Below are 16,171 nucleotides of genomic sequence, written 5' to 3'. Positions count from 1 at the left end.
GCCTTTTCCACTGTGCTATAATAGGAATACTTTCCTCTTGTGGATTCATAGTCTACATTCTGCCTTAACTCACAGGTTGTTGATGCCAAGGGGTGATAACATTCCTAAAGCCCTAAGTAATAACAGTAGGGCTAAAGTGAGATTCAGTGATTATCTCACGATGGTATGCAGAGGAGAGAAAAAGAGTAAACGACAACTTCAAAGATCTCAACACAATCCATAGGGATTCATGTTTCCAGGAAGGTGGTTTGGCAATGTTTGTTGTTTTTTTTTCCATGTTATTTATTTTGGAGAGAGCAGAGGATAGGGGCAGAGGAAGAGAGAGAGAGAGAGAGAGAGAGAGAGAGAGAATCTCAAGCAGGTTCCACACTCAGCATGGAGCCCAAAACGGGGCTTGACCCCACGATGCTGGGATCATGACCTGAGCCGAAATTGAGAGTCTGACGCTTCTCCAAGTGAGCCACCCAGGCGCCCCAGCAATGTGTTTTGATAGCAGTCCAAGTGATTTGATTCAGCCTGACAAACTTTTGCGACTCAGGTCATCTCCCTGTCACTCTTAGCACGTGCTATTTTCTTTTTTTTTTAGGGGAAGAATTGGCTCAGGTGCCAGAAGATCATGGGGCCTGGATATTGGGTTTAGGAGTTAGAGTGAGCTCAAGAGTTAGAATTAGTATTTGATTCTAGTATTTATTTGAATTACTTAGAGCTTATTTGATTTCTAAAACACAGTACTAGAATACAAAAGTGCTCAGAGTGTTTGCTTGCTCTCGTCCTTGTCGCCAGCAAGCACCCCTCTGGAACAAGTGTGTCACAAGAATAGTCAAAGTGCAGATTTCATGAGGGCACTTGGCATTATCTCAGTTCTTAACTATTTCATTCAGCTCCAAGCTAGTATTTTATGTAAACCGTTTCTGTAAGCCATTTCTTTTCGGAAATAAAAATATAGCAGTACTGAAAAAAGGCTGCTGATTATAGGTGCTCGTGTGCCAGTTTCAGTATTTAAATACTCGTAAATCAGGGCTGCCTGGGTGGCTCAGTTGGCTAAGCGCCTGACTTCCATTCAGGTCATGATCAGTTTGTGAGTTTGAGCCCCGCATCTGGCTCTCCAGCTCTCCGGCTCTCTGCTGTCAGCATGGAGCTCACTTCAGATCCTCGGTCCCCATCTCTGCCTCTCCCCTTCCCCCGCTCACGTGTGCACTCCCTCTGTCTCTCAGAAATAGACATAAAAAAATAATAACAAATACTTGCACATCAGTCTAACCCTGTTTCATTTTTTTGTCCTTAGTACCATCTGGGACTGACAGCTCAGCCTGAACTCTACCTTCTCAACACCGTGGATGCTGACTCACTTGTGTCTAGATGACTGACAGCCTGAGAGACTGTTTAAGAACCATTTTGTCTTAGTCCTTTTGTGCCAGGTGTCCTGTTAACATATCTCTGTTAGTTCAGAGGTGAGTTTTGTTCAGATGTTTTGAACAAAAGTCAAAGATTTCCTCATGGGAAGGGTGTTAAAAGCTGCCAGCTCTAAGTGTAGGACAGAGACCCACCCACCTCACGATGGTCCTACAGTAACCAGAGTGACATGATTGGCCCACGGTGGCCACACACCCCTATGGGCTTGTGTCTTGACCTCTGGAATTTAAAAAATATATATGTGTATATATTTATGTAAACCTGAACATGTCAGTTTGGGTAGAGTTTTAAGGTTATGTGAAATTGATAGGTCTTTCTTATTTTTTTAAAAGCTATAGATAAATCAGATATTTGTTTTCTCTGGGTCACAAGTGAGAGAGGAAAGGGAGTAATGCTCTTTTTCGGAATGATCTGGTCAAATTGACTTGCCTTTTAAAGTGACACTTGACTATGGCTAGTTAAATTCAATTTCAGTTTTAACCAGACCCTTAGCGACTACTGACTAGCAGCACATCATTTCTAAAGGAAACAGTTCTTCCTTTCAGCAGACTTATCCTGGTTATATTGTGTGCTTTGCAATTATTATTCTTTGTTGCTTTTCTTGAAATCTTGTCAGAGGTATGGTGCTATTTCCCAAAGAGCTTAATACCTCATCAGAAGATTCAGAAACCATACTCGAACCAATGATCAGTTTTCCATGTGACATCGTAACTCAGCCCATTCTAGCATTCAAGCTTTAGGTATAAAAAGAAGAACCTTCTAACATTTAACTTTGTAAGTCCCAAACAGAAAATGATGGAAGTTACTTGTTTTCTTTCTAACGTTTGTAGAGTTCTACCATGTCTTTTCTTCCCATTTTTCCCCACTAAAACTCCACAGACACCATTTCTAGGTCCAAAGTCTATTTCCAGGAATGGTTAATATTTCTACTGTTGAATTTCCTTGAATGCTAAGCATTTTATTTAAGATATTTATATCAAGTAATACGAGAGCAGAACTAGACCAGGACATGGACGACTAGTTCTCATGTCATAAACTGCCTGCCTACATGTGGGTGATAGACTTTTTTTGACCCCTCTTCTTAACCAGGACTTTTTTCTTTAAGATTTTTATAATAAAAAAAGTTAATATTTAAAAATTGGAAAAATGTTGCATAATTATCTGATTGAAAAGAAGATTGGCCACACTGGGCTTACATTCCTGCATGGAATTGCAGTTGGCTGGAACTGGATGGTGGCTAGTCCGTTTTAATGGACTTCAGGGTGGCACACACTTCTTCGATTCGTTTCCTTCTAGCCCCAAAGACATTGAGTTTGCAAACCCTGCAGCTTTTGTATGACTTTGAGCATCATTTTCCTCTTTCAGCTTAAAAGTGAAATATCTGACCTCTCTGTCTTATTTATTTTATTTTATTTATTTTTTTTAATATATGAAATTTACTGTCAAATTGGTTTCCATACAACACCCAGTGCTCATCCCAAAAGGTGCCCTCCTCAATACCCATCACCCCCCCTCCCCTCCCTCCCACCCCCCGTCAACCCTCAGTTTGTTCTCAGTTTTTAAGAGTCTCTTATGCTTTGGCTCTCATCCACTCTAACCTCTTTTTTTTTTTTTTTCCTTCCCCTCCCCCATGGGTTTCTGTTAAGTTTCTCAGGATCACTCTGTCTTATTTTAAAAGTTAGTATTTTTTCAGTAAGACTTTTAAAAATTCCAGACATTGTTTATCTTCACTTATATAGACTTGGTTCTCTAAGTGGCAGGGAGTTGTCTAAGGTAATACTTTTTAAAAATTCTCTTATTTCTATTTCAGAGGCCCTTGAAACTTCTGGTAAGAGTAGCATTTGTAGGTTAGAGTCCTTCTGATCTTAAAAATGAAATTGAATTAACATCAGTTATCAGCTTTCATTTGAAAAAGAGATTTCTTTTTTGAGAGAGAGGGAGAGCATGAGCACACATGCACATACAGGGGAGGGGTGGGGGGGTGGGAGAGGGGGAGAGAGAGAGAGAGAGAGAGAGAGAGAGAGAGAGAGAGAGAATATCTTAAGCAGGCTCCATGCCCATTGCGTAGACTGCTGTGGGGCTTGATCTCATGACCCTTGAGATCATGACCTGAGCCAAAAACAAGAGTGGATGCTTAACTGACTGAGCCACCCAGGTGCCCTGAAAAAGAGATTTTTTAAATGAGTTTCAGTATTTTAGATTTTTTTAAGACATTTTATTTAAGTAATCTCTACACCCAACATGGACTTGAACTCATGACCCCAAGATCAAGAGTCACATGCTGTTTGAGCCAGTCAGCTGCCCCACAGTATTTTATATTCTTTATACACAGATAGCAACTCTAGATGAACCAATTTGGATTTTCCTGCCTCTCTTGGAAATTCATTTTCTCAGGTAGTTAGTTTCATGACCAGAGAGTGTTAGGAGAAAGAAGAAAAAGGTTACAAAATTCTGTTTTGCCACTCATAAAAAGATGAAGTGCTTGGTTATACAGAGACCAAGTACTTGGGGGAGTCTAGCTCTCATCTCCATCCTATGGCTGTACATTAATGGAACAGACTGGAGTTTACAAAAGCTTTTAAGTTTGGGGTGCCTGGCCCACTCAGTCGGTAGAACATGCAACTCTTGATCTCAGGTTGTGAGTTCAAGCCCCATGTTGGTGTGGAAGCATTAAAATAAAAATAAATTGAAAAAAATGTTTATAAATTTATCCATCAAGTCATACAACTCCTGTAATCTGAAAAGTTGATAAACTGAGTCACACCAAAATCAGTAGAAGAGACTGATTTCTAAAGAATGAGTCTTGGGTAAACTTTTTTTCTAAGTTAGAACTTTTAATCATTCTCTAATTTATATTTACAAATCTGGATTTTATATTATATGCTTTTATAGCTATTAACATATTCAATTGTAAGATAAACCTAGAAGCATACACTCACTCAGTTCCTCAGGTTTAACATTATGGAGTCAATTTATAAGAGGATGCTCTGACAATGAATATCCAGAATGTCAAAAAAATACAACTAAATAATAGTTACTGGGCAGCTGCTGCTACATAACCACATGTCCACCTAATATAAAAGGCAGTCAGTCAGTTTTGGTTCAGGTCATGATCTCACAGTTCATGGGTTCGAGCCCCATGTTGGGCTCTGTACTGACAGCTCAGAGCCTGAAGCCTGCTTGGGATTCTGTGTCTCCCTCTCTCTCTGCCCTCCCTGCTTGTGCTCCGTCTCTCAAAAATATATAAATGTTGAAAAAAAATTTTTTTTAATTAAAAAAAATAAAAGGCAGAGCATATTGAGGCAAATGAAATAGTTTAGCAAGTGAGGCATCAGGGGTTTCAGTAGTTAATGAAAAAAGCCTTCTCAACTTTAAACATTATGATATCAAGCCTCCAAAGTTTTGCCCCAGAAGTGTTGTCTTCATTCGGGTACTGTATTTCACCTATATGTAGGGTCCCTGCAGTGACCCCCTCTTCTTAACCCAAGCTAAAGTGGATAAATGAGCATCCTGCTTCTTTTCTACACAGATGATTTTACACGTTAATTTAAATACAGTTTGTGAGTTCTCATGCATAGCTATTCTTGGTGAATAAATACTTTGCATTTCTGTTTCAAGTAATAAATATATTCAGCTCTCAGTAAAATTACAAAATTCTGGAACCTGTTGGGTGTTATGAAAAAAGCCCATTTCTAATTAAACACTTAAGTCTATTTTTAATGCAGAGTATACATTGAGAGAATGGAATCTTTCCAGGACCCTGAATAGAAGTACTTCTCCATTGTGGAATCAACACGAAGGGTGACATTTCTATGCCTGCTGTTCTCAATCTCCCTGACCTCCATGCAACATATTAGATCCAGCTGCACGACTATTTAGTGGAATAAAGTCGTTGGATTCTTGCCTTGCCTATTTTCCCCAGAGGACAGTGTTGCCCAAAATATGTATACTTGTTGGTGGAACTAGGAGAGCCCCATGACAGGTACAAATGACAATTTTAAAAATAATTGCCTGTGCCAATTAATACACAGAACAGTGGGGGTTAATGCCTAGACTGCAGACTTAATTTCAGATATTCCGACATTGTTTCTTTTCCCAAATACTAGACTTCACCTTCCTTTCAGATGAACTCTCCACCGTAGGAGACATCAAAGAAAAGGAAGTAACCACCACAGATAATTTTATAATGCATTCTTGATTTTTTTTCAGTGAATGCTTTTTTCATTTTTTTTTTTTTGTTTTTTTTTTTTTTTTTTTTTTTTTTCCCTTTCTCCCCAGGCTTGGAGTCTTAGAAGGTAGATCTGAGTCACAGATGTAATGACTTCAACAGTATAGTTAATTTTTTAGAACCTTAGGGCAGTTGTAGAGGAGTTTCAGGTCACAGGTGTAATTAACATTTAATGTCTGTTTTGATTTCTGTGTTTTCGAGTGTCATACCAGATTAGCAATAGCACTGGACTAATTCCTTTCACCCCTATAGTTGTCATCTGGGGAAAAGGGATTTTTTTTTTTAGCAATTCACCTTTGTACTCCTAGAAATGCTTTCAAGTATAAAAATGAATACATAGACATTTAAATGTTAAACATTTATGTTTGTGGCAAAATAGTCAAATTTTGAGATAAGAGCGAAGCACACAATGGTAAACCAAATTTAAATAACAACATGGCCATTCTCCTCTGATGTAATTGTTTCCCATTCTCAAAAGGAATTTATGAAAGCTTTAATTACCTTGCCCTATTTGGAGAGAATTAAACAATGAATGGAGCATCATTTTTTTTTAAGGCTTATTTATTTATTTTGAGAGAGAGAGAGTGAGCAGAGGAGGGACAGCAAGAGAGAGACACACACACACAGAATCCGAAACAGGCTCCAGGCTCTGAGCTGTCAGCCCAGAGCCCGACGTGGGGCTTGAACCCACAAACTGCGAGATCATGACCTGAGCTGAAGTTGGACACTTAACCGACTGAGCCACCCAGGCTAGACCGTCACATTTAATACAGATATAGATAATTTTTCTGTAGTCATTATATAACTAACTCCTAATTTTCAGATTGGTTTGACGTAATATAGATTATTTTTTGCCACTAACTAGAAAATAAAAATTCTAAAAGTCAGAAAATCATGTCCTAGGTTCTGAAAGACAACAAGGATATTTTTGAGTTGACTATGACTCTTGATTTGGAAATCAACATAAACAATTGAGACTTGCTATACAAGGCTATGCGAATCCTGTCTCATAGTTTTGCAGTATAATTTACTACATACTGAAAATTTATTCTTCAGAATAAATAGTTTTCAGAAGCCTTCTTGTCTTGTATGTATGTAGCTTCATTTTTTGGACACATTGAAGAATCGAGGTCTAATGTAATCCTTATACATAGAATAGAGAACACCTAGAAACAAAAAGATAGACATCAATACGGTATCTATGGGAAACAAACACTGAATTTATTGTATTCTGCTTGTATTTTTCCAAAACTGTCCCTCAGTTTAGGTGCCTTTTTTTTTTTTTAAGTGACCTCTACACCCAATGATGGGCTTGAACTCACAACACCAAGATCAAGAGTCACATGCTCTACTGACTAAGCCAGCCAGGGGCCCCGTTATCCCTTAATTTAAAAACAAACAAATGCCTTCCATCTCACTAACTTTTGGCTTAGATTATATAAGTGGCTTCAGAAAAAGAAGCCCAAAAAAGTCAGAGCCCATTAAGATCAGTACAAATCTAAATCTGAATTTATAATGTTACTATGTCATCCTAAAATTTGAATTTTAAAATATTGGTGAAAAAGAGAGAGTGGGGAGATTTGGCTAGATAATAAAATAGAAATAATAGACACCTCAACTTAGCAAACCTCTATTCAGTGTCTGCTTGTGCTCAGCATCTCAAGAGAAGCAAAACTGCTTCTAGGGGATTACAGTCTAGTGGGTAAATTAGCTGTGAGTTTAGGCAGATGACATAGATGTGGGTCTTTCACCAGGATGAGGTCCTAGGGCCATGCAGAAAAGGGTAAGGAGTCAGGGGAAATAGCGTGTGGAATAGAGTGCTTTCGTTGAATTGTGGGGATGTCAGCAAATGTTCATACCCAAAGCAAGTTAAGGAGTCTGCTCAGCTCCCATTCCCACCCGTATCAATTATCAAGGCTTCAGATATCTAGTAGATTGTCTAATCTAAATCCTCCATTTTCTTCTGCTTTCTTACACCTCTTGTTAATATCTTCCAAGAGCACACAGAGAATAAGGGGTCAGTAAGTTAGTTGTTCTCATCTCAACATGGTAGCCACGTGAGGCAGCTGTCTGCACAATTTTCTAACGAAACAGGAGTGTAACTATCATAGATGCATAAAATCCAAGGCAAAAATATGCCTACCTGAATCATTGTCGTATCTAGGGAAATAACATTCTCCAATGCAGAGAGACTTCTAGAACTCATTTCCCTACGCTTATTAGACACGGATAATTCTTACCTCATGCCTACCTTTTAAATGTTGGTATTCCCTGGAGTTCCAATCTCAACTCTTTTGTCGCCTCACTCATACCTGTTGCTTCACTGGTAAGCAAGTTATTAGATCTCTCTTCTGAACATGAGACTTATATTCATTATACTATACGGCATTTCCACATACATGGGTAGGTGGCTGCCAGACTTTTAAATTGTGCACAAATCAGTAATTTGAGCTTGCTCCTCAAAATGTTCATTTATTTATAAACTTATATAAATGTACTATTGGTCAGTGTGTCTATTAGTAAAGCTTTTTGGTTTTTTAAATTTTTTTAATTTTTAATTTTTTTTTTTTTTGATGTTTATTTATTTTTGAGAGAGACAGAGACAGAATGTGAGTGGGTTGGGGCAGAGAGAGAGGGAGGCACAGAATCTGAAGCAGGCTGCAGGCTCCAAGCTCTCAGCACAGAGCCTGACACGGGGCTCGAACTCACGAGGTGTGAGATCATGACCTGAGCCAAAGTCGGACGCTCAATCGACTGAGCCACCCAGGCGCCCCAAAGCTTTTTGTTTTTAAGATAGAAATATATTCTTCCTACATACCCACGGATCTCCTTCTACATCTCTTAGGGTATGAGTACTCTAATTTAGAGACATCTGCCACAGGTACCTCAGTCAGTATAATATAGAATTAAGAGTTCAGGCCCTGGAGTAGAGAGCCCCCGTGATTGTGAGCAAGAAAGTTTTCCTCTCTAAGCCTCAATTTCCTTATCTGTAAATGGGATTATAACAGTACCTACTTCATAGGGTATTGTTTAATAAAGACTTTGGTCTTCGTCCACAGTTCCTGGCATAGAGCTTCTAAAATGCTTGGAATTTACCAGGTATGGGAGTATCTTTGTTATTCATGAGCCTCTTGGATCATACCGGAGTTTACGTTAATGGTGTGATCCATGGTGGGCTCCTAGATAACTTCAGGATATGGCTAGTCATGCCAGGAAGACCAACTATGTGACTAGACCTCCAGGAGGGGAACAGGACTGGAGACTGAGTTGTGTCATAGGGCCAGTGATTCAATCAATGGTGCCTATGTAACGAAGCCACAATAAAAACTCTGGGTACTGAAGCTCCGTAGAGTCTCTTGGTTGGTAAACACACTGATGTGCTGGAAGGGTGGCATTCCACAGGGAGCGGGTACAGAAGCTTTGAGTTTGGGACCCTCCCAGACCTATACCCTATTTGTTTCGTTGGGCTGCTTCTGATCTGTATACTTTGTAATAAAACTGTAATTGAAGTATAGAGCTTTCCTGAGTTCACAAGTTGTTCTAGTGAAATATCAAACCTGAAGGAGTCTTGGGAACCCCTGAATTTGTCGCTAGTTGGTCAGAAGGGCAGGTGGCCTGGGAATCCCCAATGGCTGGTGTCTGAAGTAACAGCAGTCCCTTCGGGAACCATGTCCTTAAACCTGTGGCATCTAAGGTGAGCTGCAGTGGTTGGCGTCAGTATTGAATTGTATTACAGTACACCAGGTGGTGTAAAGAGGTATTTATTAGGATTAAATCACTATATTATACACCTGAAACTAACATAACACTGTATGTTATACTGGAATGAAAATAATAATAATATAAAATTTACTTGCAAAAAAAGGTTAAGTGAGGTAGTGATATATAAAGCAATTAGAGTGGGTTCCACATCATAAACACTCATTAACTATTAGCTATTATTGTTTTGTCCAGTACTTACTGGACTTACTCTCCTACCAACCCTGTTCTGCTTCATTTTTTACATTAGTGAAAGGCCCATCTTATATCGGATTGCCCAAACCAGAAACCTAGGAATCATCCTGGACTCCTCCTTCCTTCCTTTTCCCACGCACTTAGTTGCTGAGTCCTCAATGTTCGTAGACTCCATCTCCTCCCGTTTTCACCATTACTGCTTTAATTCAGACCCAGTTCATCATCTCATTGGCCTCTCTGTCTTTATTTTCTCCCCTCCTTTGCCAGTCATCTCTAATCATTTTCTTTTTCCTTTTCACATTTTTTTTCATGGTGAAATATAATATGCATGGAAAACAGTAGACACAGTTTAAACGACTAGATTAACAAACAGTTGTAGACTGAATACCTGTATTTGTGGGTCAAGAAATAGAATATAGCAAGCATCCTAGAAGCCTGGCTGTATCTCGCTCTCTTTTCCATAGATAACCACCGTTCTGACTTTTATGGTAACAGGTTTTTTCCTTGTCTTTATAGTGTGACCATCTGTTTAAACAAACAGTTTCATATTGCCTGTTTTTGAGCTTTGATAAGGCAGGCATCTTTCTGAGCTGGCATTCTGACTACGTTACTCCCCTGTTTAAATCTTTCACTGGCTCACTTCATCTCGTTGACTTCTCAGCTCGCAGCCATGTAGATCTATTGGGGATTTGTTCTCTATCAGGTTAGCTAAACTGTAATTCCCATCCCTGCATTTTTTCTGAGTTAGCTTGGCTCACAAGAGACATTTTGCTGGAGATTTGAAGGTAAAATTGAAGCAGTATAGCTTCTGTATTCTTTTCACACTTGGAAGGCTCGGTGCAGGGTTACTAGGCGCTGTTACAGCTTGTGCGTGTTGTTTATCTGCTGGCTCACCTTGCCGTTGCTGGGCAGCTGTCAGACCCACAGATTGTTCAGCTCCTTCTGGAGCTCCTCCTTTAGCTTCTTTGGCTACAAGGCCAGTGGATTAGCTCCATGATAGACGGCTCCAGCTTCTCCTACAGGTCACACCATGATCGAAGTTAGAGTCAGTTAGAGACTGACTCAGGTTTCTATTTCTCTGTGGGTTCCAGCTCTTCCTTGCAGATTCCAGTTTATTTTTCCTTCCCAACTGCTGCCTGGCTAAATTTAGGCTCCAGTATTAGAAACATAAGCAACAGCCTCACATGGACTGTTTAACCAGCTCCCAAAGTTGGTTAGGGTCATGTTTCTATAATTCCCTTTGTATATATCACTACTCATAGTTTTACTTCTCTGGTTGAACCCTGACTGATACAGATTTTGGTATCAGAAGCTTCCAGAGGAACGTTACCATGAGTACAGGTCCTCTGAATAGGTTCTGGGTCATCTCGAATTGGTTCTCTGGTGTGATGAGATTTAAAGATATTAATGGCCATTTTTTCCAGTAGTAAAGACAATGCTAGCAGCCCACGGCATGCTAGCAAAGCATTTTTTAAAGACTGTCGCCTATAGATAAGATACCCTTAATCAGGTGCCTGTAGAAAACAAGGGCTTTGGGTGATCAAGTATTTACTGTCATAGAACATTTAGTGGAAAAGAGAAGTATAATTAGGTTGGTTTCTTCTAAGTGTGCTGGAGAACTCGGGAAAACAAAATGATGGGCTCAGGGCTTTTAACTCCTCGTTTAAAGTCCGATGAGGGGACCTGAAAGCTTTATGACTTCCCAGAAAGAAACTCAACTCCTGTAGCTGTGAGGCTGATATTTTTGAAAACACAACACAGGGACTTATCCTGTGAGTGGCTAATCACTACAATCATAAAATTCCCACCCTCACAGAGTCTCTTTTGTCAAAGTTAGGGCATTGCTTTGGAAAGAGTGGGACCCTGAAAATTAGGATGGGGATACGTGGGCAGATTTCAGTGACAGGGAGTCCTTAAATCCCTGTATCTGACTGAGACCCCTTTCCACTCCTTTCAGAGAATGACTGAAACTTGGACTGAAAGGTAATCTCCACTAAATGAAGCTGCAGTGCCAGAGCTTTCTTGGTATAATTGTAAGGTACAGCAGTGATTCTGTACTGGCAGTGATTCTTCTTTACTGGGGCAATTTTATTCCCCAGGGAAATCTGGCAATTTCTGGAGCTATTTTTGGTTGTCACTCTGGGGGTGGGTAGGTGCTATTGGCATCTAGAGGGTAGGGGCCAGGGATGCTGCTAAACATCCTGTAATGCACAAGACAGCCCTCCACAGAGCAATTAGTCCAAAATGTCAGTAGTGCCGAGACTAAGAAACCCTGGCATTTGGGAAGGTATCCAAAGGCTTAGGGAGATTGGAATGTTAAGGTAGATTTATCCTGCTCATTCACCCCCTAAATATATCTACTCCCTTCACCAAGGCTGGGGAAAACACATTTGTGAAGGGAGTCCTGGCATCCTTGGAGAGTTCCGTGGCAACTATCTTCTGTAAGCCAGAAATGACAGTGGAAACTGCTAAGCTTCCTGAATTCAGTGGAGACGGTGGGATCCTGAGAAGCAGGGGTCAAGGAGCACCATTTAATTGACAAAGACGAGGAAAGTGTGATTACTGTAATGGGCAGCAAAGACTAAATAGTAATCAGAATAGGCTAAGCCACAAAGACCTTTGGCATTGTCTAATTGATTATGGTGTCCCTAGAGTTGAAAGTGGTGGGCAACATTGAAGCAGAAAAGCTCTAGGTTTGGTGAATAAAAGTTTAACTTGAGTCATCACAGTAGACAGCCATGGGCCCCCAACCAATTCCCAGATTTGAGTCACTTCACAGACCCAGAGTCCCTTGAATAAAGAAGTCAGATCTCCTTAAGAAAAGATGCTGTTGGGGCGCCTGGGTGGCGCAGTCGGTTAAGCGTCCGACTTCAGCCAGGTCACGATCTCGCGGTCCGTGAGTTCGAGCCCCGCGTCAGGCTCTGGGCTGATGGCTCAGAGCCTGGAGCCTGTTTCCGATTCTGTGTCTCCCTCTCTCTCTGCCCCTCCCCAGTTCATGCTCTGTCTCTCTCTGTCCCAAAAATAAAATAAAAAAAAAAAAAAAACGTTGAAAAAAAAAGAAAAGATGCTGTTAACACGGCCAAAAAGTAAATACTATGAACAGATCTGTGGCCATTCACCAAGATGCCTATGCATAAGGAATGGCAAATGATCACATTTGTGAGATTATGAAACACTGGCTCTGAATTGATACGAATGCCTGGAGAATTAGGGCGGTCTACCAGTCAAGCTAGGAGTTTATGAAGGTCAGGTGGTCAGTGGAGTTTTGCTGTGGGTCCGTTTTGCAGTTGGCCTGCTGGGCCCCTAAATCCATATGTCATTTGGATTGTCATTTCCCCAGTTCTGGAAGGTGTAACTGGAAGGGACATACTCAGCAACTGTCAGAATCCTCACATCAGTTCCCTGACCTGGGGTGTAAGGGCTATTATGGTGGGGAAAGCCAACTGTAAGCCGTTCTACTTGCCTGTATCTACCAAAAGAGTAAACCAAAGCAGTACTGCATTCCTAGATGGACTGTGGAGATTAGTGCCATCATCAAGGACTTTAAAGATGCTAGGGTGGGGATTCCTTCACATACCAATTCAATTTGCCTCTTTGGCTAGAAGACAGATGGCTCTTGGAGAATGATAATGGGTTTCTATAAACTTAATCAGATGATCACTCTAATTGCAGCTGTTGTCCAGGTGTGGTTTCATTGCTAGAGCCTATCAATACAAGCATCTTTGCTGTTTGATTCGCAGCTGTTAATCTGGTTGATTGCTTTATTCTCTAGAGCTTTTAATAAAAACTACCAAAAGCATTTTGCTTTCACCTGGTTGGGCCAAGAGTATACTTTCACTATTCAGTCTCAGGGCTGCCTGAATTCTCCAGACTATGCCATAATCTGGTCTGCAAGGACTTTGATCATCGCTCCATTGCACAGGACAGCACGTTAATCCATTACATTGATCTGATCTATCAAGGGGAGATTACGGTACTACTATATAATGGTAATGTAAGGTGGTATGTGTGGAATGCATGTATCTTCTGGGCATTTTTTAGTACTCCCATGTCCTGTGATTAAAGACCGTGGAAAACTATACCCAATACAAGCAGACTGGCTAAGGACCGAGACCATTTAGGAATGAAGGTGTGGGTCACCATTCTAGTCAAATAACCACGAATAGCCAAGGTGCTTGCTGAAGGCAAAGTGAGTAAGAAATGACTAGTGGAAGAACATAGTTATAATACCAGCCATGACCATCTGACCAGTTGTAGAAACAAAGTCTGATGGAAATATTTCTTCCTTATTTTGATATGAATACATTTGTATATACATTAATTTTTTTTTCTATTTGCTACTTCCATTTATCTGCCATCTAATGTAAAAAGTGTTAATAATACTTAATCTTACATTTCAGGATTTAGGTTACAGGATATCAAATGGGAATGTGACTCTATTCAAAGACAAATCAACACCACCCAAAGATGGGTAAAAGGATTTTTGTATCCTCTTTTGGGACAGAATTAGCATGTTTTTGGTTATACAATGGATGGTTGATTTTGCCATTGTCTTTATTTGAAAGTTAAGTGTATTAAAAGAGATGTACATGGATGCCAGGTTGACAAGGCCTAGTAGTAAGTTTGTGTTGTGTCAACTTAAGCTAAACTATAACTACATTTCCAGAATTCCTTTCCGTTTATTCCCTGAGTTATTGCAGAAGAAACACTTTGCATAAGGTTTAGAGGACAGAAGTGAAGCAGCAGCTAAATTCATTTTTTTCTTGGAAGGCAGCACATGTTTGCTTATCTGCTGGTCCACTTTGTTGGCATGGGGCAACAACTAGGAATGCATCTACTGTGGACCTGCTTAATTTCCTCCTTCACCTTTTCTGACTCCTTGGCTAGGTTCATGTTTATCTCCAAGATGAAGGGCATCATTTTTCCCTCTGTCACTCCCATCATCAAATTCAGAGGCTTAGAGATGGTGAGAAACCCACAAGCGTTCCAGTCTATCCTATGTGTTCAGCCCATCCTTGTAGCTTCCAGATTTTTCTTGCTTCTCTCACTTTACATCTACTTTTTTAAAAAAAATATTTATTTATATCTATCTGGCTTTTTGCTAGAAACACCAGATAGGAAAATAAAGACCATTTGAATAAAAAAAAAATTATTTATTTATTTATTTATTTATTGGGAGAGTGCAAGCGGGGGAGGAGCAGAGAGAGGGGGACAGAGGATCCAAATCCTGCTCTGTGCTGACAGCCCCATGTGGGGCTTGAACTCACAAACTGCAAGATCATGACCTAAGCCAAAGTTGGGCGCTCAACTGACTGAGCCACCCACGTGCCCCCACATCTACTTTTCGTTTTTTTTTTAATGTTTATTTATTTTTGAGAGAGCGTGAGCGGAGGAAGGGCAGAGAGAGAGAAAGATATAGAATCTGAGGCAGGCTTTAGGCTCTGAGCTGTCAGCACAGAGCCCGTTGCAGGGCTCAAATTCACGAACTGCGAGATCATGACCTGAGCTGAAGTTGGATGCTTAACTGACTGAGCCACCCAGGCACCCCTCATATGGTTTAATCCTTAGGGAAGCCTCTCCTGGACTCTCAGCCCTAGTTAAATGCCCCTCCTTTCTGCTTGTGCTTCCATAGCAACAACCTGTGCTATCTCTGTCATAGCATCTGTGAGTTTATATGGTCTTCTGTTGTTGGTGTCTCTTCCTAAGGAGACTAAACTGTTTGAGGGTAGGGACTGAGTCTTATCTCTGTATCTCTAGACCAGTGCAGTGCTTTGCACATAGCAAGAGCTTAATAAATGTTTGCTAAATGATGAAAATGAGCATTGTAACTTTGTAGTGAGGCTTCCTGTATTTTGTTAACACCTGTGTATCACAGCTCATGGTAGTAAGATAATTACCATATAACTCCCTATACACAATCCCCACACTGCTCATTCCATAATCCTAGACCTACTCTTAGGCTGATTCTACTCTGCACAGCATGAAAGAGAACTAAGAACATTGTAACTTGTTCTCATTAATGTAGACCAAAAAAAAAAAAAAAAAAAAAGATAATTTAGATCCCCAAACTAGATTTCTTGTTAGAGCTATCTGGTTTAGCTGTTGATATAACTGGAATTAACCAGATAATTTTACACCTGTTCTTTGGATTTCACTACATTAAGTATAGCCTAATTTATAGACTGATTAAAAAAGGATTGCCTATTGCTCAGACCGGGACTAAAAGGAGAACAGATGTGGAGATTGTGGGCTCCAAAAAATGTATTCTTCCCAGTTAAACTACATCAGTAATTATATCTGCTGTTCGAATAGGCCAAGAACTATGACTGCTGCTCTTAGGTGAGCAGTAAAGGCTGGAATCTAGAACCACTGCTTTAGTTGGGTTATAGAGGGTACAAACTATTCACTGCTCCTTTCATAATACAAGATAACAGAACCCGAAACCTAGTTCTCTACCTTTTTATTTTTATTAAAAAAAAATTTTTTTTTAACGTTTATTTATTTTTGAGACAGAGAGAGACAGAGCATGAACGGGGGAGGGTCAGAGAGAGGGAGACACAGAATCTGAAACAGGCT

General features: G+C 40.2%; 2 protein-coding genes across 6 annotated transcripts in view; one reads left to right on the top strand and one right to left on the bottom strand.

Annotated features, from left to right (window-relative positions):
* The window catches only part of SLC11A2 (solute carrier family 11 member 2), a 40,746-nt gene extending 33,926 nt beyond the window's left edge, over nucleotides 1-6,820 (top strand). For all 4 annotated transcript variants that reach the window (XM_049625443.1, XM_049625446.1, XM_049625445.1 and 1 more), the window contains one exon: nucleotides 1,286-6,820. In XM_049625443.1, the coding sequence (XP_049481400.1) occupies nucleotides 1,286-1,363 (78 nt within the window). In that variant the 3' untranslated portion in view covers nucleotides 1,364-6,820. The remainder of the gene's footprint in view (nucleotides 1-1,285) is intronic.
* Nucleotides 5,868-16,171, bottom strand: part of LOC125919049 (putative methyltransferase-like protein 7A) — a 41,612-nt gene continuing 31,308 nt past the window's right edge. For both annotated transcript variants that reach the window (XM_049625448.1, XM_049625449.1), the window contains one exon: nucleotides 5,868-6,807. In XM_049625448.1, coding sequence (XP_049481405.1) covers nucleotides 6,743-6,807 — 65 coding nt within the window. In that variant the 3' untranslated portion in view covers nucleotides 5,868-6,742. The remainder of the gene's footprint in view (nucleotides 6,808-16,171) is intronic.

The sequence above is a fragment of the Panthera uncia genome, chromosome B4 (genome assembly GCF_023721935.1).
Source record: "Panthera uncia isolate 11264 chromosome B4, Puncia_PCG_1.0, whole genome shotgun sequence".
NCBI lineage: Eukaryota > Metazoa > Chordata > Mammalia > Carnivora > Felidae > Panthera > Panthera uncia.
Note: the sequence above shows the minus strand (reverse complement) of the source record. Positions and strands in the feature narration are given on the sequence as shown.